Genomic DNA, 25,521 nt, shown 5'->3' on the forward strand with positions numbered 1-25,521 from the left:
ACTGACTCCCCCTCTTTCTTATGTTTTCTCTTCTTTATATTTATGTTATAAATAATATTTGACATAATATGTGTTTATCTACATAATTTTCTGTGTCGAGCACATATTTGCAATGCTTGGTTATATACACGTTTGTGAATATAGTTGTAATGAAAATCCTACTATCAAAGTAAACAGCAGTTGGCAAATGGAATTATCTGATTCATAATTTAATTTGGCCTTTGCAATGTGCAAAAAATTATGATTGTAACTATAACCATAATTGTAAAAAAAAAGCATTTAGTCCTTTAAGGCTGTAATTATGAAATTTGTTACTTGCAGATGTCATTTCTCAGTCAGACTCATTATCGAGTCAACACCTCCCACATAGGAACCCAGTCAAATATTTAACATAAGACGACTTGATTTCCATGTTTGAAAGGAAAAAAGGAAACAGAAACGCATACGGCATCACAGCAGGCAAATCAAACAGTAAATCTTTCATTATAGAGTGTGTTATTATAATTTAATTGGGGTTTATTTCTCCTTTTATTGTTTCAAAACTCTCCAGCTGTGCAAATGAGTCTCTAACTAGACAAAACCACAGTGTGACAGTTGAGAAAAAAAACATAAAAAGAAAGAGAGAAAGCTATTTGAAAAGTCTTTGATCCACTGAGCTTTCTCAGCCTTCGTGCCTCAATCAGACACGGTGGTGATACTTAAGAAACCCCTGTGCTGCAGTGAGAGATGGAGAGACCCTCCATACTTCCGATCCCTCCCCCCCTTTAGCTCTCTCACTCACACCCAAGCGAGGCACCTCCCATTGATCCTGCAAATTGTGTCTGAGGCATCTTTATGCTCCATTTCTGCCAAAGCATCTCCTGTCATTGACCAATTACAGCAGAATCAATTACAAGCCTTTTAGCGAGACTGATTCACACCAATCACAAGCTGCGAGGGAAACACACAGGCACATACACGCTAAAAGATTTCGGGACAGAGACGCGAATGAGGTGAAGAGCCGATGCTGAAGTAATATGAGCAATATTCTTGAGCTGTCCACACAGCAAGTGGAATATGTTCAATCATGCGTCACAGATACAATCCTTATCCTGGAAACACACACATGTACACACATACGCCAGCGCATCTCCCCCAAACCCAAGACAACCCGCCTCTCCCCCTCTTCATCCTTCATTTCTAGCTATACAGTGCATTACTCCACAACCCTTTCTCCTTTTTCTCTCTTTCCCCTCATTGATTTGACAGCCAAATTGTGTTTGTCCTAGAAGGAGCTTAAACGTCAGTCCAAACAGCATGGATTCACAGCAATAACAGCCGCCCTGTGATTTCATCTGAAAATAAATATATATATATATATAATGCTTCTACTCCTTTGTCAAAGTTTTCAGTGGATGACGGGTTCATCGGCTGGAGAAAAGGAGAAAGACAGACACAGCGAAACAAACAGGAACTGAGAGAGACAGAGGACGTCATTATGAGTGTCCGTGTGTGTGTGTGTGTGTGTATGTGTGTGTGTGTGTGTACACTCACACCTTTGAGAAATGACCTATGACAGTTATCTAAGTTTGATATCCCTCTACATGTAAATGTCATGGGCCTTGAGAACTGTTGACACTCGTTCTGTCACTGTACGCCCTCGGCTTATCACCACCAAACACTGCCTAATGGAGATGACACATGCCAGTTAGAATACTACATGAGGGCATTGGAGGTGTGTGTGTGTGTGAGCACAGTGGCACAGCTGCCTTGTATTTCTGTATCTCACTTTTAAGCACTGTAGTTACCCTGTCTGAATCTGTCAAAGGGTCAAAGGGGTTTAGAAACACATTTTGGTTACATGCCTGTTAGGACCTCGTCTTACATATAATTGGATTATACACTGCCCCCTAGGGTTAGAGGCAAGACCTACAGCACTCCGGGGCAGTATTGCTGAGGCTTAACACTGCTTAGTTGCTGCAAGAAACCAATACCTTCCGTTTGATGCCACATAATGGCGCTCCTTTTAACCCTCTCTTCTTGATTCTTTGTCTAACTTTGCACGTTGCCTCTTCCTCTCTCTTAATGCCTTCACTTATTTCACTCCAACATCTCTTTTTACCTCCACAGCACCACCACAACTACCTCCTCTCCCCCCCCTGCTGTGACCTTCCTGGTGACAGTTGATGAATCAGAGAGTCAGAGAGACACAGAGCGTCGACTCCGTCACGCCCCGTTAATATGCATGCAAATGTAGCACTTGACATTTCTACTATGGCGCGTGCAGGCCGGGGGACGAGGGATTGAGTTTGAAAGGGGTGGAGGTGGAAAGGGGGGAGGTGTGGGGGCCGGGCGGAGGGAGAACAGAAGTAAGGATGTACAGTAGCATGCACCTTTGTGTAATTTCCTAAAGGTAAACATCAATAACTAAACTATTAGCCACCTGAGAGCTGAGTTTGGAGGACGATATTAAACACCTATTACAAACTACTTGCAATAACAACATAGTAGGGCCATGTTTTGACCCCATTGCTTACTACTTCATTCGATACATGGACTTCATTCTTCACACACACTCAGCAGTATGAGCACATGAGGGAGCGTGGTGAGATAAATCCTACATCCCCGCTGACCTTTGCTAGAGGCCTCACATCCCAGAAGCAAGGTGTAAATCTCCCACAGTAATTACAGTCTCAAACACCTGCAGTCCTGTATGGAGGGGCCCTGGGGCTGACTTCGGGGAGTGTGTGTGAGTTCCTTGGGGGTGGGGAGTCTAAGGAGGGACGATGAAAGGTGAAACATCCAACCCTCCTAATAACTCAGACCTCCTCCTTTCACCATATTTCTCTCGCACCTGCTCTAAACACCGTCTGAATAATCACTGAGAGGATGACCGCAGGACAAGAGGAGCCGGATATTTGCAATGAGGAGAAATATAAAAGAAACATGTTGGCAGCAGAGAAGGATGTGAAAGAGAGAAATGTACAGATCACAGGGAGTCGTATAAAAGCTGCATGGAGTGGACATAAGATATAACAGTGTGGCATCATAATACTGACCAGGGGAACGTCCTCTTCTATGTTGGTGCTGTAGGGCAGATTAGTGAAAATGGGGTCCATGTCCTGGACATCGGTGATGGTGATGGCCAAGTTTGCAAGCCGGGACAGAGGTCGCGTTTTATCTTGATCCTGATAGAAACATACAAAGGTCAGTAATTCCCACATCCCCATGTGGAGCTGTGGTACATTTGGATGAGGGTGCAGATTGCTTATTGTAAACACACATGTAGCATGTTCTCTTCACTGAGAGGTGCGGGTACACAGAGAGGCCAGGTGCTCTGCTAAGTAGCGCTAATGTACACAGAAAGCCTGTGTTGTGCGTGTACTGACCGTGGCATTGACAGTGAGCTGAAAGGCTGATGTCGCTTCGTAGTCCAGAGGTCGGATGACGGTGACGATGCCTCGGGCCCCGTCAATTGCAAAGAAAGGAGAAGGCGGCTGGAAGGAGAAGAGAACACTTCCCCCTGTGCCCTGGTCTGGATCTGTGGCGTTCACCATAAACACTGATTTGCCCACGGGTGTGTTCTGAAAGACAAATTCAAAAAGAAAAAAACACAATCAATGGGATTGAGATCACTAAAAAGCAGGCTAGACATGATCCAAGTGCATGAACTGATTAACACTCTGGTAGACTTCATTATTACACTCAACAAGGTTCAGGATGAATATTAATAGACTAAAGTAGAGACTGAACTTATGACCTCTGTGTGATTTACACAGAAGCCTTATCTAATAAAGAGACACAGAGGACTGTATAATTGAATCATATTTTTTTTAACACAATGTCCAAGTTGTGACTGTGTATATTCATCCACATGACTTCAGCTAAGAAGAGATTATAGGTTCATTTGGATAAATAAAGGGGGTGCGGCTGTGCCTTTATTTGTTATGCCCTGAAATTCCCTTGGGTGTCTAAAAGCTAAGCAGTAAGAAATATCAACTGCAGAGGACTTGTCGGGGTCATCGAAAAAATCTGGCAAGGGGGAGGAACATCTTCATTAATTGGAATTTTATCTTAAAACACATATACACACACACAGCCTAAAGATAGGACGTGGTAAACATCCAGGTATATCACTGGAAAGAAACACCTGCAGACAGAAACTCACCTGTGTGCACACAACATACAGTGTGTTTTTGTTAACTGCAGGGAGGAGTGTGACCACATGGGGACGTGAGGGTGAGCTGAGCCCTGAGCCAAAGCTAAAGTGACACAGTAAGAGAGCAGTTGACCCCACAGTCTTTCTGAACTGTTATCAAGCGAGTGTGGAGGTGCATTCGCATGTGTGTGTTTGTCTCTGTGTACATACTAGTTGTGGTATTGTCACGTGTAGTTGTAGTTTACCCTTATTCTTGAATGCACTTACTGTAAGTCACTTTGGATAAAAGCGTCAGCTGAATGAAATGTAATTTAATGTAATGCAATGTAGTTGTGTCAGACACTGTTAAACTGTGTGTGTCTGTCTGTACACTTTTCTTTTGTTTGGAGAGCACAGACATGTGTGATGCGTCTTACCGTGTGTATGTATTGGTTATATATTTCGCAAACAAAATGTGTGTGTCTGTCGTAGGTTATTTTGGGGACATCAGACTACTTAATTGTTGGTGGTGTGTGGAGTTGGGGATAAAATAAGTGTCTTCAATTGTAAATTATGCTTGGGGTCAGGATAAGTCTTCGGGAAATGAATGTCCATGTTACATGTGTTTGTGTATACATGTATGCATGTGTGTGTCTAAGAGGTAATGACTCACTGTCTTTCTGTCGAGGGGATGAGGTCATCACCCAGGTAACACAACAGCGTAAGAGCAAGGTAAGGCTAACTGCCTCCGTCTATATGACTCTTCATTACAGCTGGCACACATTCAAAACACTCCCCTCATTTTCCCTGCTTCTGACATTCACTCCCTTGATCCCCCTCCCATTGGTCCCTACGCATGCATGAGCGATGCTATAAACTGGTCTGTCTAACCGGATTAAGCTAGATTGCCACATGAGAATTGAGGGACAAAAAGAGGAGTGAGATCCAAGTAGAGAGCTGCAGGGGCAGAGGAAGAGAGCAACAGATGCCAGGGAGAGCAACAGATATCACAGGGTTCGGTTTCTCAACCTTGTAGTTGGAGCTCCCACTGTGTGGTGTGATGCCAACAGGGTTGCACTTAATTTCTGATATTCAGACGTATAGTCTAATCTTTGTGAGTGAAGTAGACATTGGAGTAGAAGAACCCTCTTTTGGTCAAAGGAAAATGTCTTGTAGAGTGAGAAAAATAAGTAAAATATAAACTAAACTTAGGCTACATCCATACATACAATTTTGTATCCATCGATACGCTTGGCTTCCACACTACTCTGCAGTTTTAGAGCTGCTAAAAAAACAGAGAAGATTGGAAATACTGCTGGCTCCGTTTTAGTTTCAAAACTTTTTCGGTTATGACGTAACCTTTGCCTATTCGTCAGGCACCTATCAAATGCCTCTCTCTGAAAGAAAGGAACTGGCAGTAGCCTTTTCCACCATTGTGGAACGCAACACGGATAATCATTTACAGGCATTCCTGAAAATATTCTCTTTACTAACAGCTGTTGTGCAGTTAAACTACATTTTGGAATGATACACTTGCTTTTATGCTTACAGGAAATTAGCTCTTATTCGGATCAATCTGCAACAATTCTGCAACTAACAACAGAATGCACTGTCATGGAGTGTACGTGAGTTGGCACTTTATATGTTTTTAGGTGTGCAGGTATGGATGGGGATTAAAACTGACACATAACCAAATAAGACTTAGTTGGACATTACATCTTAAGAAAGAAAATGCAGGAGTATGGATAAAGCCTAAGGTGTCTCTTTGGCAAGGTGATGAGTTTCCTATATTCTGCTGTTTTGGTGACTTGGATTAGACAATATAAACTGACAAGCTTAAACTGAAACACACCAGACACAAGAGTTATGATGGCAGAGAGTTAACGATCCAATTCTACATAATCCTAACACAACAATAACTTTTGTTAAGCTTGTCAGGTTGTCTACCTGGAAACACCTGAAAAAGGTTGTCCACAGACTGCAACATGGCACTGTAGGGCAGGCAAAAATTGAATGTATACCAACAGCACTATTTGTTACAATGTTTTCTCTTTCTTTGGGCTTCAAATCTCTGCGTGTGATTTGTTTTAGTGGCAAAATCTTGCTTTGTGTGTGTGCATGTTGCACTGGAGTCTGCTACATCAACGTTCTTTGTTTGTCAAGGAGGCAGACAATATTTGAGCATTAGGTGTGTGTGTTCGTGTACCTCTCTATGGAAAGGGAGGGTGACGGAGGATGAGATGTGGATGTGTGGATAAAGTCTGTGAGATGACTTATCAAATTCCCCCCCTAAAGCGTGTCAGTATCTATCTCTCTGCACAGTAGCCTGGGAAACAATGATTCATTAACACAGCCCAGTGTCAAACGCCACAAGGTTTTGTAAATAACATCACACGCTTTGATTTGAGTACATAAACACATGCATGGAAACAGATTTGAGTGTGCCACACTGTTCAAATCAGCTCAAAACAACAACAGTTTAAAGCTTTGCCTGATGACCAACTCTCTGCGGCACATGTCAATGTGCCAGTATGGTTCTTCAGAGGTTAGCAGGCTCGGTTGTGTGCAGCTGAACATCATCTTTGAGCTGCAATTACACTCTGGAGGCTCTTAAGGAATTAAAACATCACCATTTTCCATTCAACTTATTCATTCTTATTTTCTAATTTTCCATTTATACCCCCCCTGGTAGGCTCTGAAGGTCAGGCTGCTCTATTGCACAAGTGCTACATTTTAATACTAAGAGAAAACCCTCAAGAAACCTATTCAAACAGTTGCCTTGGATCAGCAGATCCTTGTGTTGAATTCCTCTGCATTTCAGCAGGTCACCACCATAGAGAGAACTGCAGCCTGTCCAATGATCTGCTCATTGCAGCTCACTACTCATCAGAGAGCACAGAGCCACCAGACTTATAGTCTTCTGCTTGGCCTTTTCTACCGTTCTCAATAGCCTCACCATCAAGCAATTGATTGGACCTATGTGATGCCAATTATAAGTCATGGTGGGTGGCGAGGCGCAAAATGCAAGACAGTGAGTCTCTGTTTGTAATAGCCTATAAGACTGTCAAATCACTTCTCCATAAACCAGCAACGCAATAAACAACGCCCAGCAAGGACTGACCAGACCAGCGGCTGCTTGACTGGATACTCCAGGATGCTTGTTGAGATGCACTGTGCATGTCACTACTGATTCCGTCTAAAGTGCAAAAGCCAGTTGGTAAGTCACTGCTCATATTCCTGCATATGCGCCTTGGGTAGGGTTTGGTAGCTTTTGAATAAATGGGGCTATTTCCATTGGGAAGCAGAATGTTAAGTAGTGAGATGGATGGAGAGGGATGAAGAGAGTTTCCTGCTGCGTCTTATCTGAAGTGCACTGCAGGAATCGCCCTCTTCTCTCTCTGTGAGCAGCTTCTTATGGAACGAGAGGAGTGACATACTCCAGACACACAGAGAGAGAGAGAGAGAGAGAGAGAGAGAGAGAGAGAGAGAGAGACATAAAGGAAGAGCATAATGTGTTTTTGACTTCACATCCGATTATGTGTTTTTAGCATTTTTTGTGATTTAATTATAATCTTTCAATCAGTGATACCTTATCATTTAACACACAGTGAGCAAACTTTACATAACATTCAATAAAAAAATATGTGTTTCACTATTTTGAATAAGTATTGGCTATTACACTGTCAGTTGATGTTCTAAGTCCTCTTTTATTTGATTACTATCAAAATGCCCAGAATATTAGGTACATATCAGCATATCCAAAGTTCACATGAAGAAAAACTTGAAAGACTAAGGGCCCCAGCACCTCGCTGAGCAGTTCAATCTGTCCTGTCCTGTGTGCTAATGCCATGCCAAGCACACTCTGGTATCTTCCGATCTTGGGCTGGTCAGGTGCACCTGCAGTGCACTTGGAAATTAAGTGTGATCAGAAAGAATACACTATTACAGAGATTTGGGAAAATCATGGCTTATCTTAACCACTTCACACCAAACAGACAAGTCTCCTTTAAATGCCACCATATTTATGCAGTGAAGGTGGAAATAAAATGGCATCTGTTGGCATCATGTAATGTTTAACTCAGTCTACGATTGGCTGTTTTACATAGGAAATGATTGCTGACCATGTGGTTAAGTGGTTGCTATCTTCCCATTGTTAGAGTCTATATACATTTTTTTTTTATTGCGTCAGTATCTAATGTGCTGTTGATTTGTAGGAGTGAAGTTAGGATTCTATGCCGCTTGTTGCTCTTGCGCTGTATATGTCCAACATAGAATATCGTTGAGGCAGAGATGCTTGGAAGAGTGTAACACATTCCGGACTTTTCCCAGGAGCAGAGTGGGCATCGTTGTGAAAAAGTCTAGAAACACCATGATTCTTCAAAAAGCTTGCCCTTCAGCCAAACTCAGTAAATGTACAAGAGAGGAGTCAGTCAGGCAATTGACCAACAACCTAGTGGCCACTGCAGCAGACCATCTGACCTTCTCTGCAGTGATGGTAGAGCTGCTCAGAGGTACCTTTGCAGCATAGAAAACCACTGGAGACAGCTGCAAACCGATAATACACTGAGTCTGATGTGACAGAGCTTGATGTATTATTTAAGGGAAACTGAAGATGTCAAGGATGTCAAGGAAAGCCAACAAATCACTTTCAATGCTTGTTTTAATTACGAAAGTAAGTGATAAACAGAAGGTCTGAACACCAACAGTATCTCCTAGAGATGATACTTTAATGATGTGAGTGGTTTGATTATTCTGAAAGCAATAATTAAAGTAGAATTCACTGGTTGCACACCTCCACTAACAAATCAAGTTCCTATAAACATGGTCACAATCTCCCCTTCTCTTCCTGAATCATGGCATTGAACAGTTTTTAGAAAACAGTAGGATGTCACGATGAATTGATCTTTGACCATCATCACTTCTTCATCATAGACATTTGCATTGAATGCTGCTATGAGTGTATGAATTCTTGAGTTATCACCAACTTTGTGTTCATGACGTCACAGTGTCCTTGACCTTTGACCACCAAATTGAAGAAATTCCCACACAGCATTCCTAAGATATCACATTTACAAGAGTAGCTGATACTGACATACAACCCGTGACACACAATGCCTCCAGCAGTGGCTGTTGAGGCATAGAATGGAGAGTCAGATTACTTTCCAAACCCTTTGTATGCACAAAAAAAACAAAAATGTCTGAAATGAGAGAGGGAATTACTTAATACAATTTGCAATGTGAATGACAGAGACAGCGAGAAGACAGACAGTGAGGGAAGAGAAAGATGGTGAGAGCACAGTTATGAGCGCATGTAATATTCTGTCACTAACAGCCATGACACATCTGCCTATGGTCTATAAGTTTGGTTAAAGCAGCTGTGTGTATTGACTGGGTCCAAGGCAGCAATCGTGTCCTTTTCTCCTGCGAGTCAAATTTCAGGTTCAACAAAACAAGGAGACTTCTGAGGCTCTAGACAATCTGGGCTGGCCAGACCTCAGGACTACATGGCCATGCTTCTCTCTGGGACCAAGAGGCATGACAGGACACAGAGTCCAGTGAGTGCTGGAGCACAAAGTGTAATGGATTCCAGTGGTTAAGTGTCAACTATGACCTCTGGAGAGATCCCTCTATATTTCCGTTGAGAAGACCCTCTTGATGCTGCCTCTGCTAGTTTAAGCTGAACCAAACAAGCTGGCACATTGCCATCTCTGTGTGATAGGAAGCCACTTGTGGTCTAATTCACTCAGGCTGCAGTGTGACAGCAAATTAAAATCTCCACGTGCACAAGCTAAAAGCCCCAAATTAGTGCATGATCTGTAAAAAAATAATGCAAATCACCCAAACACATCTCCAACACCAAAGTGAGTGAACACAGCAAGATATAAAAATAGAAAGTTGTTGCATTCTACATAATATTTTTCCTTAAAAAAAGCAGCCATTATCAGCCCAATGTGAAAGATTAAGGGGTTACAAGGCGATTATGAACATCTTGCACTTGCAGCATTTCACTCATTTAAAAGCATACTACATAGGTAATACCTGCACTTCTCCTCATCTCTGAGGATATGTAGATTGGTCTTCATCAACAATGGAATTTATGCCATAATGTAATTTTTGAGTGGCATGGAGGATAAACACTTTTCCATTACAGCGGATTAGTAGTTTTCTATTCATCGGCTAAGTGCATATAATGGATGGATGCATTCACCAACATTTTTTGACAATCAAATTCTGAATAAGTTTATTCATCAGCCATTCTGTATCCATGCCAGCATTGAGTTTGTGTTCCAAAAATGTTGTATTCAACCACAGAGTTTCTAGTTATAGGATCTACATTGCTGCTCTGCTTAAGAGTGCCATATTGGGCGTGTGTGTGAAAGTTGAAGATAAATTGACAAAAATTGCAGATGCAAAAAAATGATTTGGCAAAAAAAAATCACCAAGTAGAATCGACTTATCCCAAATCCCAACCACAGATATGCAGTCGCAGAGGCTGAAAGAGACACATTGGGCTCCAACAACTTCTGTTAAACTGGTCTTTGGTTGTTAGACTGCTCAGACTTGAGCACATACATCTGTGTTTATGTGACAGGGATTGTTGTAAAAGTAGCTCAACTGAATAACAGTCCCACAAGATTTCAAACAGTAATCCAGAATGGCATTATCTGACATTACATTGAGGAATACACCATAAAAGATAGAACTCCTTATGAAAGGGTTTTCATATCATTTTTTCACTATTAGAATTGAGTTTGGAAAATATCTGTTGAATATTAATTAATTGAAAAGACAAAAGCTTTATATGATGATATAAAAAAGAAAAGTTGTATTCAAATGATCAAATAATTGATGGTCGACTTATGAACTTACCCACTAACTGAAATCACTTATGCGATTCTTATAGGTTCATTCAGCCCTGTCACTGTTGATTTAGAAATAAAAGCCAAAAATCTCCGCCTAGCAATTATTGCAATTTGAAGTCAAATTGACTTTTTGTCCCACCATGTAAAGCCCACAGACTTTTGAGTAGAGGGTTCTGCTCTTATTTTGTAAGAAATGCTTTAGATGTGGTGATTTACAGGGGCAGTGCGGGGGCTCAGGCCCCCCCTGCTGCTCACAGCTCCAGAGGCCCAGCTGTTCACTACAATAGAGCCATGATTATACCTACACTGCTCGCAAGGTTCTCAGTTCCTCCCCGGCTGTCTGCTCACCGCTTCCAACCCAGCAGGGATGTGATTGTACCAGCTCCGCTCACCCTCTCACTTCCTGCCTCTCACAGCCTCTGTCCCTCCATCACTGCTGCCTACATGTGGAGCCTTGTCATACTGCCACTAGTATTATTATTCTAACCTGGTCTATAAGTGAAGAAATGTATGAAGAGAAAGTGAATAAAGAATAAAGTAGTTGAGTGGGAAGTGAAACTAAAGAACCTTTCAGCAAGCATTGCAAGACATAATAATTATATTTAGCCAGCAAAGAACCAGTAATCTACTTTTTTTCCCAGTACTATGTGAAAACAAAGGTAAAAAATAATGCAAAGAGATGAAAACTGCACATGATCTCACCATGATGATCATATCATGAAGGTGAAACTGTGTTTAGTAGGGGATCAGATATTCATTAAGTCAATACTAAAAACAAATTTCAACATAGCCCAAAAAATACTTTGTATACAGTAAGTAATATTGAATTAACATAAATTAACTTTATTATCTTTTGGAAATATTGTACCTTTATCAGGATTAAACCATTTATCGCAACAAATGGAAATATAGTTGGGCTTGGCACTGATGGAAGCAGCAGCAGTGTGAGGCAGAGATGAATATAGCAGGGATCAGTGAGGAGACGGTCATATTTAAATGGTCCGCCTTGTTGTGAGAATGGTTGTGATTGGTTTGTGACTGAATGGACTACAATCAGTTGGCTGTCTGCTGATTACAGCTAGGGGATACGACTTCCTTGTCCAGCATGAACTAACTCAAAGCTTCATGAGGTGCAGGACACTCAAAGGGGCAGAAATGACTTGTTCTGAGGTTGAATCTGAATTGCAGCGTTTCTATGGTTATTGCTAGTCTGGGAGCAGATTTGATCGAGACTTTGCTTTAAGGTGTTCATTCCGCATTAGGATTAACAACCTCAATGTATGTTATTAAGTACCACAGTGTGAAGAGACTACAACATGAGGCAATCTAAGTGAGACAATGAGGAATCCTAAGCTTTTAAACCTTGAAGTGTCCATCTGCCTCCTTTTTGTAAAAACCTTGGCTTAACCAGTTCTGTGTTCTAATGTGTCACCTTCAATGCGTAATTTCTGTTTAAAGACACAGTCCTTAAAATAAGGGTCTAATCAGCCATGTGCACCCACTGTATGCCTAGACACTCCAAAGGTGTGACCTTAGGGCAAAAACCCTAACCCTAACCCTAACTTTTACATAACTGTTACCCAGTTCCAGTGGTTTAGATGTTTAACGATCACTGACACGCAATCATAACATGAGTAAAAAAATACTTGAATCACCTATTTACCCCATCATCATCTGGATCAATCAACATACAGTATATATTCTTTAAATATACACAACTACACAACTACCTGGTGGATATATATAACAGCCTCTCTAGTGTAAAATGGGTGATGATTTAACAGCGTGCAGCTATGGGAGAGATGCTGAGGCAGGTGAATCATGAGAACACTTAAATTAATCATAGAGGTGACACACAAAGCCATATTTCACATTTGAAATTAGCTTATCAATAATTCACTGCTATTGAAACAAGACTAAGTGTCCTTCATGTGCAAGGCCCCAGCAGTAAATGGGGGAAATTATACAAAAATGATTTATACTGCGCTGAAAAGTCAGAGTGTGGTTTAGCCTAAATAAACGGTGTGTGTGTGTGTGTGTGCGGAATCTGTAGTTTTGGTTGTGCACTGAGAATGCACTGTGTGAGGACAGGGGCTTCAGGACATGCTAGATATAGCCAGATGTTGTGTCAAACACACCTTGCATTATAGGACCAGTGGCTGTAGAGGGCTGCAGTCATCTTGTATGTACCTGTGATATTGCAGTCAACATAGTGGGCCTGAAGAACAGGTATGAAACCTACCTCATAAAGCCCTTCAATCTGAGCAGCCCCAGTGGTAAAGCCCAGGTGGCTGATGCCATCATTGCAAACCTGATTGTTGAGTGGTATCTTGAGCTCAGTTTGAGCCAAGAGACAGGCTGCCTGAGTGACAACATGCAATCTGTTGATAGGCGCGCTTATCAGTCGTTTAACTCCAATTGCAGGAATGATGCATTATTGGAAGAGAGATTGCGGTTAGGGAGCTTTGCTGTGAAACTAAGGGGTGGCAGGTGTGAAAGCAGCCACTGTGCTTAGTTCACAACTCACTGACATTCCAGTGATCAGCCAGTTGTGAGAGATTTTCATTAAGAGGTGGAAATAAAACTTGTAAAATAACATTTTGTCAAACAAATAGGCAACATGAAGGTGTACCAAACCCTATTGACTATTGAAAGGATTTCAACTTTTTAAACTTGTGTGTGTTCTTAGTGCCACAATGATATTTGATTCAGATCTGCTGGTATGGTTTGGTCAGTGCTAATGCGACATTATAGTGTTTGGGTGTCTTTCAATTGATCTCACCTTCACACTATCCATCGGTATCTTTAATAATGTGATGAATGAGGGGAGGGCTGCTTCCAGTGTGTACTGGCCAATGGCATCTAGCTGGAGCTACCTCACTTTTTGAAACTGGTGTGAATTATTTTTTATTTACACCTAGTTGTTTTACATTGATTGATCATTTAAATTCCTTTACACTTGTGTTCATTGTGGTCACAATCCAATGGTGACCACCTGCAGTGGTTGTTTGTCTGATCAGATCAATCTGTCTTCAATTCAATCTTTTAAGATGCACTTACAGCCGTAGTGTCATCACACTCTGCCAGAAAGCAATCCAGTCACCCAAAATGCATTTCACTGTCCGTTGTAAATGGAGTAAATGTTTTATGACACCTAAGTGCTCAGCATTTGTTCAACACCTGGACAACCATCTATAGTTTAATTAGTTAACTGTTTATCTAGTTAAGCATTATTTAATTATTTACATTGCTCTATTATGAACAGATAGGCAAACAGGGGAGTTAAGGTTTATTATCTACACAATAAAGTTCCTTTTTCTGTCTTACTCGGGACAAAGAAAATCTGGTAAATACAATTCGGTCAACATGTAATTTCTTGAGATAGCAAATATTCCCTTTCACTGTTTTTTTCTGTACAACTCTGGGCTATTATTGCATTTCTGTATCTCTGTCCCAGACAGCATCAATCATAAAACGCCACCTAGCTCTCCAAATCACTGTTTCTATCTTTTCTTATTCCCTCCAAGACCCAACATTCTGTGCTGTTGGCACCAAAACAGGGTGAAGTGTGAGAGGAGCTGATGTTTAACGAATGTGAAAGAGTTATGCCCACTCTTTAAAAAGACTAATAGAACTGCTCTACAAATGACAGTACACAAGAGTAGGTTGAACTATCAGTATTTCCAATCTGATGTAAGTCTCTGTTTTTTATCCTGTAACTTTAGCACTTTATTGGATTGATCTTCCCAGAAAATCAATGCGTCTTCTGACTGGATTGACAATACTCTTTGTATGCTCTTCTCTCACATGGCTACCATTCATTTAGCCATTACAGTAGATAGCCTTTTCCTGCCAATTCATTTGACCTCCTGTCCCCAACGAATTTCTGTTAAACTGGTCATAATAGACATAATACAGCACATATGGAGAAAGTCTTTGTGTGCTACACAGAAAGTGATGGCAAAAATGTGTCATATTATAACCTTTTTCATTCCATCGTGCTCTTGCACTGCTTTCCTCTCTGTCCACTCTGTGACCTGGCTGAGCGATGGGTGATTTTCAGGAAAAGCACTCAGCCAACAAAATGATCACACCAACAGACAGAGAGGAGACACTTTTGAAAAAATTATGCGTTTGTGTGTTTGAGTGCATGTATTCATTGTGTGATGCTTTCTGTTTTTTTCAGGTTTAGGTCCTTTGGATTGGGACTTTTGTTAAGCGTGACTCTTTTGTCTAGCACTCTTTTACTGGCCCTAAGACTTGGCATTTGGGTTAATACATTTTAAACTACATAGGTTACAGGATTGAGATAATGGTAACGTTGGAGGTGATAGTAATGGTTAATACAAGGGGAGAGGAAATCAATTTAGCCAATGAGGGGTCCCCTTGAGGACAGGATATGTCTTTGTGTGTTAGTGCGTAAGGACAGGGTCTTTTATCTGCAGAGAAAAGAAACAAATAACGTCTTTATCATCTGATCAGTCTTCTTCCCCAACTGACTAAACTTAGCCTCCCTGTCAGCGCTCATGGCTGAGTTGCTCCAAATAGCCACGGCTGTTTGTTTAAATGTAAAGGTAGTCAGGCCGAGCACGCTGCAGGGATCCACAGAGACAGATAGAGGCAGATGGGCTGATCCCAGGGGAGGGTTACAAGGACAGGTCACATCCGATCTGCACCCTCTCTCTACATGTTATTGGATGTTTCCCCCTCAGTTGAGAATAGTCCAAGTTTAAGAGATTTTTATTTTATTTTAGCCTTTATTTAAAAAAGGTGCAACATGCAGCTATATTGAACTGGAGGTGCAGTGTTCTCATACTACTCTGTGCGATTAAGCAACCTCCATTCAGAAGTATGTTAAAAATATTTTTAAAAAGTGCAGGCAGAGGCCAGGGGAGGCAACCAGTCCTCTTTTTGATGGCCTTTTTTTTTATTCAATTATTTATCGCAAGAATATAAATCACATGTCTCCAAGTAAAAAAAAAATCATATACTGTATATACCCAGAGCTGGGAGATGCACATAACTGGTGTGGTCTTTATAGGAGCAGATGCTATAGGCTTCGAGAGCCACAATCTCTGCCTTGAAAAACATAAGCAACATAGACAGATTAAATTGGGATAAATTTTGCCCATTTCCAAGAAATCATGTGATTGAAACGTGTAAAAAGGTATAGTCAGACATTCTAATTAATTACATTTTATCCCAAATTTAGCAAACTAATGTAGTGTCTGTTCTAAACCTGTCGTGTCTGTTTAAAACTACCACAGGCTGTTTCTTTGGCCTGTGGTTGTGCTGGTTGAATAGTTTCTTTCTAAAATTGTAAACGTGACCTGCAGTCTTTGAGCTAAACAAGTAAACTCTCCACTTCCTTTGGCCATTAGCTATACACATGCAAAGTGGGAGGCCGATAAGATGAACAGTTCTCAATATATGCAAGCCACATACAGACAGAGAAGTTTGTGGAATTAGCGGGTAGATATCTCCTCTGCCAGCTCTGTGTGTGTGTGTGTGTGTGTGTGTGTGTGTGTCTGTGTGTGTGGGTTTGTGTTAAAATAGTCTGGATCGGTAAATGTGAATCAAAGAAAGGGGCTTGAACCAAGCCTCGGATTACTGTTGTAATGTATTCTTTCCAATCAGCAACACAGGACGTTTGTGCTTGTGCAAAGGAAAAAGTTAAGAAAAACAAAGAAGGGAAGGGGCAAAAAACACAGATGCAGCGGCCTGCTGGGATTTGTGAAAGGTAAATGATGTCTTGTACTGATACTTAATTTTTCCTGTTTTTCTCCCCTTCTATTTAAAAAAAACAAAACAATCTTTCATATTGAATTGGAGGTAAATTAGAGTGGACCTGATGATCATAAAAAACGGCAGTTGCAGAGAGCAAGACTGACTTCATTTATTTATTAAGTCATATTTTTTGCAGTTCCCCATAAAAATGGCTTTAATCAGCCCACATATAATTTAAAGACATGGGGAAATCAGGGTGCAGCTGAAGCGTTTGTGTGTGTGTGTGTGTGTGTGTGTGTGTGTGAGGGCAGCTTGTATGCGTGTTTGTGTACATTTTGAGTGATAAATAAGCAAAAGCAGAGAAAGGAAGTGAGATCAACCTCCGGCATCCATCGACCTGTACAGCTTCATTAGCAGCATCATGTAAACTGCTCCTGTACGAGGGAAATCAGCTGTGAAAAGGTTCACATCTGCAACAACATTACAAAGCTGCATAATCCAATACTTAGCGTTCAATTTATGTGGCGCTGGATTAGATTTGCATGCAGTCACTCACTGGTACAAGTGGTCTGATTTGAATTCACTGGGAGTAAGGGGAACATTCTTTGGTCAATTGCCCAGAAATAACATGGAGGGGAGAGATGGAGTGAAGGAGCGAGAAGAGATTTAGAAAAGAAACTCCCACAGAATATAGAGCAGGAGCAACACACAAGAAATTCAACAGAGAAACTGAAAGCGGACGTGCAAAAGATCAGTTTGTGTTTGGTGACAACACTTGGGATTAAGGGTTGATTATATCTTAATTAACCTGTGAGATGTTGACATGTCACTCAAAACCAGTCATTGTACCAAAAGGAACAAATATTTTCTACAACCTCCTAAAAATGTTACTTCTGACACTTTTGACAAAGGTTTGACAAAGGCTTCTTCAGATGTACAGCTTCTGACATCAAGGTGCACAGTCACTGGTGTCCTCTCTCATTACCATCTCAACTACAGTTATCAACAGTTTGCCCACAACACCAGAACAGATCCTTAAAAACTCTGTATTGGCTAAAAATTATGCCAGGCGCTTGTGAGAGATGGACATATAGCTTGCAAGTTACAAAGATGTAACATTTGATAAGTTAACAGTTGGAGCTACTATTAGTGATGATGGTAATTGGTTTATAAATGATGCCGTCAGCAACTTGGCAAAGTGCTCTGACCTTCTGAGTTATTGTTCTGACTTCCAATTGCATTTACAAGTGACTTTTAAAAATCAGTCATTAATTTCATTTTAACGCCACTAATGTACAATAATATTGAAAAAGCCGATATGATATATATGTGAGCCGAAACATGGCTATTACTAGGATTAGTTCACTTTAAGCCTCTCCTTTTGATCAAACCATTTCCATATGCCAATTGAACAACTGTTATTCAATCATTTATTATTTTAAGTTGACATATAATAACCTATGTTCAGTTGCCATTATGGTATATTCTATGCAGCCGAGAGGTCGATGTTGTTGTTGAAATTGTTAATGATGAAGGAGGGACTCCGAGGACCCAGTACTTTCAGTATAACAAAGTTTATTACAAGAAATTACAGGTCGGGACGGGTATCTAGATACCCGAAGACACACAGGCCGAAAGTGAAATCTGACGTGCAAGGAGAGAAGAATGGATGAATATGTTCTAAAATGTCTTTCCCCTGCGCAGGGTTTTCTGAATTCTAATCTGGAGGCACCAGACGTGGCCTGTAATAAGGAGTCTCTCTTAATATCATAAGAAATTATTTATCTTTTAATTATATATATTTGCCGTATAAAGCTCATGGGAAAACGCATAGTGATGCTATATCAAAAAGAAAAGGCCACATACATATATACATGTAGTAACTACACTGATAGGAAGATGTAGATGTGCAGGCTTCAGCTGAAGAGGTGATTGAATGGTTGAGCTTATTGTACGTTCGCTTCACAATAAAATAAATTAAGAGTGGCCCGCACTGCTGTGGTTACCAAATCTGTATAATCTGCAAAGTATATAGTAATACAGTACAACAGTTAAATGTCACCTTTTATTTTAATTCATTAGCCTTTCAATCCAAAATGTGATTTGCTTTTTCCCGTCACAATTTTTCTGGATCATTTCTATTTTTAGTCTCAATACCTTCTAATTACAATTACAGCCGAAACCATTTGGTTTTGAAGCTTTATTTAATAAACACAGAATTTGCCCGTGTCAATTATCACACCTATAAATATGTAACAGCACAGTGTTTGAAGCCAACGACCAAGAGGAGCCAGACTTTCTCATCTCTGCAACATCACATGGGATTCGATTCTCTGCTGTTTTGAATAGATACCCTACTTTCTGCTTGTATCTCTGTGGGCCCTTGTTTTCCAGTCTTTTGTGCGTTTTGACCTCATTGTGAACTCTGTACCGCGGAATCTCCTCGGTCAGGTAATCTAGGTCCACTGAGCTCTATATCAACATCTATTCCTACCTGGAGCCTTGGGTATGGGGTATCACAAGGGCTCTGCTTGATGTCTCAGGATGCAGCCCTCCAAACACACAGACATAGACACGCACACAGACACACAAACACACACACACACACAACAGACACGTACAAGCTTCCTGCCCAATGCATAATTCACAGACTTCAACCAATTGCACACACATCTGACTACATATGCATATGTTGACTGCCTTTCTCCTGCACTATGACCCCAGGGGCCTTTTTTTCTCATACATTATTCCAGTGCTTGAAGAATGACAGTGGGTACTCCCCAAAGTACAGTGTGTGTGTGTGTGTGTGTGGTTTATCTCATCACTACTATCTCTGACTTTCAGCAGTGACCACATAGCCAGGGTATTCTTATTAAAATGCTCCCTTCTGCTAAGGAACACTGATAGGACTGTGGTGTGTGATGATCATAGAGCACCGGGACATGTATTAGTATGCATACCTGTTTTTGTAACTGTAATTGCGAGAGAGAAAAAGATGAGAGGCCAAGAAGATGGCAGGAAGATCAGCCTAGTATAAAATATAAGCAATTAGAATAAATATTCCATAATAATTTAAAGAAAATGCCACATAATGTCCTCTTAAAACTTTTATTCAACTCGTTGGGATGTGTCACATTACAGCATATATATATATATCTTTATTAGCTCTTCTGGTCAATATCGTAAGTTATCCCATCCCATATGTGATGTTTTGACAATTGACGACAATTAGATTACACTGAGCTCAATAACAACATGCGATTACATGGAGCTAGAATACAATCATAGTATTCATGTATTATGTCTGAATTGGAAGGCTTAATATTGGTGCATTACTGAGTGGTGTTTCTATGGTATACCTATATAATTTTATGCTTGCGGACACTGTAAGTTCCACTCCTGTGTACTGTAGCACTAGATATTGTGAGTATGGGAGATACCAGTAGTCAACATAGGACAAAATATTTACACAAACCATCACACTGATCTCAAACATCCTCCCTGAAGCCAGATTGCAATTTGAGCTTTATCTCAAACGCAACTGAACTGATCTGAACTAAACGTGAAAGTGACATAAAGAAATACCAACAGATCCGAGTCTTTACAGAGAATCCGCAGCACTACTGGGTTCCGTTTGCAATCACTCCATGTAGCTCTGCAGCAGAGAAGAGCGGGGACACAGAGATAAGAAGGCAAAGTACTGCATGTAGGTAGAAGACTGATGTGAACAAGATAAAAGAAAAAAAATAACTTTAGTTTATTATAGTGAAATATAACTGATGTTTACAGGGTTTCAGCTGTGCGCCTGTTATATGGTGATAGATCAGTAACAAGCACCGGCAGCAGTAATGACACTAATATAGAATGGCGACATGTATAATTATCTCCTGTGTGAAGTGATCATTACGCGGTAAGCGGTGTTTTCCACAACAGAGCAAATATCCAACACAGGTATTTCCACCATTTTATTCCCCTTTCATCTGTTTTTATCTCAATTAGTGGAATGTGGCCTTTTCAAATGAGCTTACATCTTGTTGATGAGACATGGCACAAGTTATGTAGTGGTCAACAGGAGGGGTGTCAGGGAACTGTCTGTGTTTTCCCTTTGCTCAAGTAGCAACATTTGGTAATAGAATTTTATTGATTAATTTGTAGCAACTCTAGCGATTTCGCCTAAGGTTTGTATTAGTAGTAGCTCTTAGCTGCCTAACACTTTTCTTATAAAGTAGCAATGCTACAATCCAATAGCCCTACGCCTGCCAGAATCTCTCTTTACCGCAAAATCTCAATATCCCTCCTCTCTCTTGCTTCCTCCTCTTTTTCCCTCTCCCCCTATAACCTACCCTTTCTATAAGCTTAGTCCTGGGGGGCACAGAGGAAAGAGCGGAAGAAATGGGAGAGGGGAGAGGTCGAGTGCACAACTCAATTATACATCAAAGCACCTATGTTGGGTACACAACAGAACAGGGAGCCAAGGAGGAGGTGGAGAGGACAGTTGTTGCGGTTGAAAGGTGTTTCTCTTCGGATGAGGAGGGAGTTGACGGGCTCGGTTATCGGCACTGGTTGATGACAACAGGGAAAACCTGACCTTGCTTACTTTAGGGAGGGGACAGAGAAGAAATATTGACTCTTCTCTCTCTTTCTGACACATGTCCAATAACACAGAATAATACAACACACCAGAGCCTCATTTCACCGAAGGATATCTCAACTAATTTTTTTCCGTCCAAGCTTGTTAATGAACAAAGTTAAAACCCTACCAACTTCCCTGTGGGTGAACATGAAATTACAAACTCAGTATGTTCTGCTGTACTCCCTGAGGAAAGGAGAAGCTACTGCACATATTTCTGTACATTTCCCAAGTTCATTAGAAACAAGATAATGGAATAAATACATTCATTTTTTAATGAAGAATTCCATGAATTTTCTTTACTTAAACTGTGATTAATGCTTACATTTTGTTGGTTGTATTAACTTAACAGCTTATTTCCTTTTGTTTTAATGCTCATTTATGGTTTTGAACATTCATTGAAATCATTCACTGAAATGAAGGCTTGGTTTTACGAGGTTTCTTAAAGTCCATAGCAAGATAGTGAACTGCAGAAACAGGAAACACGTCGACCAGTTTAAATGAACACTGTGAAACAATTTAAACTTGCATAAGGTAGAAAGGACAACAAAAGAAAACAAAATGCAATGTGAATTGTATCTGAAAATATACAGAAATAATTAAAGTGATTAGCGATGTTGTAAAAAATAAGAAAATAACATGACCTGATTCTTTGTACACTGCTTCTTTTACGAGGACCGGGAATGTAATCTCTTGGCAAAAGTCCTTGCAATGACATACAGATTCCTGTGTACATTGGCTCTGGACATTGCAGCATGTTTTCAAAGATTCAGTCAGAAAACTCTAAAAACAATATTTAAAGTTGAAAGCAGCAATTCTCTGTGCAGGCTGTTAAACTGATGGTACAGTATCATCCCGGGAACCACAGCGTGACAGAACGACCTAAATCCCCATCTTCAATCTCCTCAGCTAGTTGGGCGAGAGGGCTTGTTTGTTCTTCACGAGGAAAAGCCAAACGAGACACTGCAAGACAACGTCAGATTGCCTGGAATGACAATCTGAAAATGAGGCAGGGATCTGACAGAGATGGGCTGCGAGTGGGGGCTTAAACATCTGTTTGTCACCTTAATTAGTTTGAGTTATTTGTTGAGGTTGTCATGTATTTCTGCTGTAACATAGCTCAGCAAAACCTGTGAATTGAGGTGCAAATTGAACAGTGTGGCTAGTGACAAAATGTTTTTATAGTTCACTATGTATTGTTAAAAATAACTATGAGCCCTAATGGTACGTTATTATACTGAACATTGAAAAATACCAACAAGAGGAGGGAAAAGTAGGTTGCCAAAGTATTTCTTTTCCTGTTTCGACTTTCTAATACTTCTCCATAATACATAATTTATCTTTAATGCCTCTCTCCCTGCCATCTCGATTGTGGAAGTGACAGCCAAAATAGATTTGAGCAAATTGGAAAGGCTATAAAGCTCTATTAAGGAAAATCGAGCCACGGTCTGAGGAACAGTGATGGGAAAAATCGAATGGGGAGGGAGGTGCATATTGAGACACCAAAGACAGAGGGAAAGAATCGTCATTTGCAGAATAAAGAATAAGAATTAAGGCAAACAAATTTGCATAATGTCAAATGGAGTCCTGGTGAGGTTTAGCGCACGACTTGTAGCTGAACAAATTTTTTCAACATATTCATTTTTTCCCTCTTTCAACTGAACATTGTTCCCATAACCAAGGCATCATACACACTGGAAAAAGCCCTGAGAGTTAGTAGTCTGTCCCCCCTCCTCTCTCCCAAAGACATAAACACACAAACACAGGGAGCTGCAGAATAGGGAAGGACTGACAAGATGCACAACTGTCTTCCATGTTCGCAAAACCTTGTCAAAATTCACAACTCTACCGAGGGAAGGAGAGCGCCAAAGGCAGGGTGGGGGTGGGGGTGGGGATGGAGAGGTGGGACCCACACACTTGAAAGAAAGGGAGAAAGGGAACGACAGGTTGATTTATTCAAAGAGTGAGGAGTGGGTGAATCAAACTTTAATGGCTTTGGGGAGTGCAAGCCGTTCTCTCTCCCCTTCAATCTTGCCCCTCTCGCTCACTCTTTCTCCCACCTTACCTTCCTTACTTCTCTCTCTCCCCCCTTCTCTCCCTCTCAGAAATACGCTTTTCGATGGTCACTCACAAACAGGAGCCCTCCCGTTTTTTGACAGACAAATCCACACCCATCTCTGCATAGAGCGCAAATCAAGGTGCTCTTCATGCTCAGTGGAATAAAGTAAATGACAGAAACATAAAGAGAGGAAGAGGATGCGATTTACCTTCATGAGTGGCAGCGTACGTAATGCACGGTGCTTGATGCGTTAACCCCTGGACTGGAAAGGATGTGCACAGAAATTGTTCTACAAGCCCGACAGCCTCTTTGACAACTAACTTAAGCAGCCATTTGCCCTGAAAGGCTTGTTGAGGTCTACAAAGGAATCCTTGTTCGTGAAATTGAGTGACAAGACTCAAGCCTTAAAGAATGTACTCTCCACACATTAAAACAGGCTGCAGATGTGTAACACACGCACGCACACATACGACCACCGGTAAAATGTGGAAACTGAAATTAGAGGAATGCTTCTGTTTATAATATATGAGACCACCAGCTGGTAAAAAACATCCCAGGCCTGTATCTAAATTGGCCATATGTACTCCCTTTGCACTGTGTAAAGAAAAGTGTAGTTAGCGTCTGAGTTAGATTAGTTAGCATGTTCATATATGTTCATCAGTACCGTCAGAAACGGCCAGATGATAAAAAAAAGTTCAAACCTCCGAACAGTTTAGGGTTTCAACACTTATATAGCACTTATTTTTTATTGAATTCATGATTTCATTATATGGTATAAAGATATGATGCAGAGGATCTTTTTCACATGACATGACAAACCGTATGGAGAAAATTCTTCAATAACGATCCTTAAAAAAAACAAAAAAACAAAAAAATGTTGCTTCTACTTGGATCCTAAGCACTACATCTATGTCTGAGAAAGTTATAAATGGAGCCTGAGGTGAGTAAAATATTGACTGCTTCCCATTTAACCTTTTCACTTTATCCATCGTTCCTCTCTTTCTCCCTAAATCCCTCCATCCCTCCCTATGGGGCTCAGGGTCTTAGTGTCAGGCAGAATTCTCTTTGAGGCCTGCGCCTGTCAACCAGCCAGCTCAGTAACCACTAGATTCAATTACACTACAGGAGAGACCAGGAGAGATGATACTGAAATCATCATTGGATAAATCCTTCTTCTAGGAGGCAATGTGTGCATTTCTAAGTGTTTTGGGTTGTGTGCTTTGTAATTGAAGGGCGTCTGTAGACGTTAAGTCACAAAGACTTTACGACTGTAATTTCTAAATAAATATATTCCACTATTAATAAGACCAGAGAACCTTGCAGCAACATCCATATAGTTTAGGTGCCGTTTTAGGGCTAAAATATTTGTTTGTAACCTGGTAAACAAATAGCCCTTTAAATGCTGTTTCATGCCAAGATACGGGTCAGGAGGTGAGCAAAGATTAGGGACTGAATTTCAGCTTTCTAGGGAACAAAGGCAAAGAAGAAAGGGATATAACAAATTCATCTATGTCCTACCTGACAGCGACAGAGAGCACATCAAATAGCAGATGCCTTTGTTTTGCTGCCAGATCCCACATAAAGCACTAAACAGCTCATTCAGAGGCGTAATAGGAGCTCTCAAATACCCTCTGCCAATATTATCTATAATATGAGTGCATATGTGTGTGTGTGTGTGTGTGTGTGTGTGTGTGTGTGTGTGTGTGTGTGTGTAAAAAAATCACAATCAATCACAACAACAATAGGACAGACTTTTGTTCATGGTTGTATGCTAAAGAGCACAAATAACTGTTTTAATATTAATTAATAAGATCAGATGGGCTCCTGTTTCTATGTTTCTATTGAGGAACAACTAAAGGCGATTTTTTACGTAAACTCAAGTAATTGTCGTGACGATTGCGTTTGCTCTTTCTCCAGATTTTGCCTCTCACAGATGAAGAATGCAGCAGAAGATTCTCTCGGTCAGATGCGTTCATAACAACAGTAGAATCTCCAGAACGTTCAGGCGCCTGGTTAATGCTCGCAGGAGGCAGGACACGATGTATAAATTTCAACTCTGAGATCACATGTTTTTGTTTACAGCACATCAACACTGACCCGTCAGCCCTTACCAAAAACTCTCAAA

At 40.8% G+C, this 25,521-nt stretch overlaps 1 protein-coding gene across 1 annotated transcript in view; it reads right to left on the minus strand.

Moving 5' to 3' along the window:
* The window catches only part of cdh23 (cadherin-related 23), a 155,582-nt gene that overhangs the window by 88,422 nt on the left and 41,639 nt on the right, over positions 1-25,521 (minus strand). The window contains exons 8-9 of the mRNA XM_053435767.1: positions 3,369-3,563; positions 3,039-3,167 (exon numbers count right to left, since the gene is read on the minus strand). Of these exons, the coding sequence (XP_053291742.1) occupies positions 3,039-3,167; positions 3,369-3,563 (324 nt within the window). The remainder of the gene's footprint in view (positions 1-3,038; positions 3,168-3,368; positions 3,564-25,521) is intronic.

Source organism: Pleuronectes platessa, chromosome 12 (assembly GCF_947347685.1).
Source record: "Pleuronectes platessa chromosome 12, fPlePla1.1, whole genome shotgun sequence".
NCBI lineage: Eukaryota > Metazoa > Chordata > Actinopteri > Pleuronectiformes > Pleuronectidae > Pleuronectes > Pleuronectes platessa.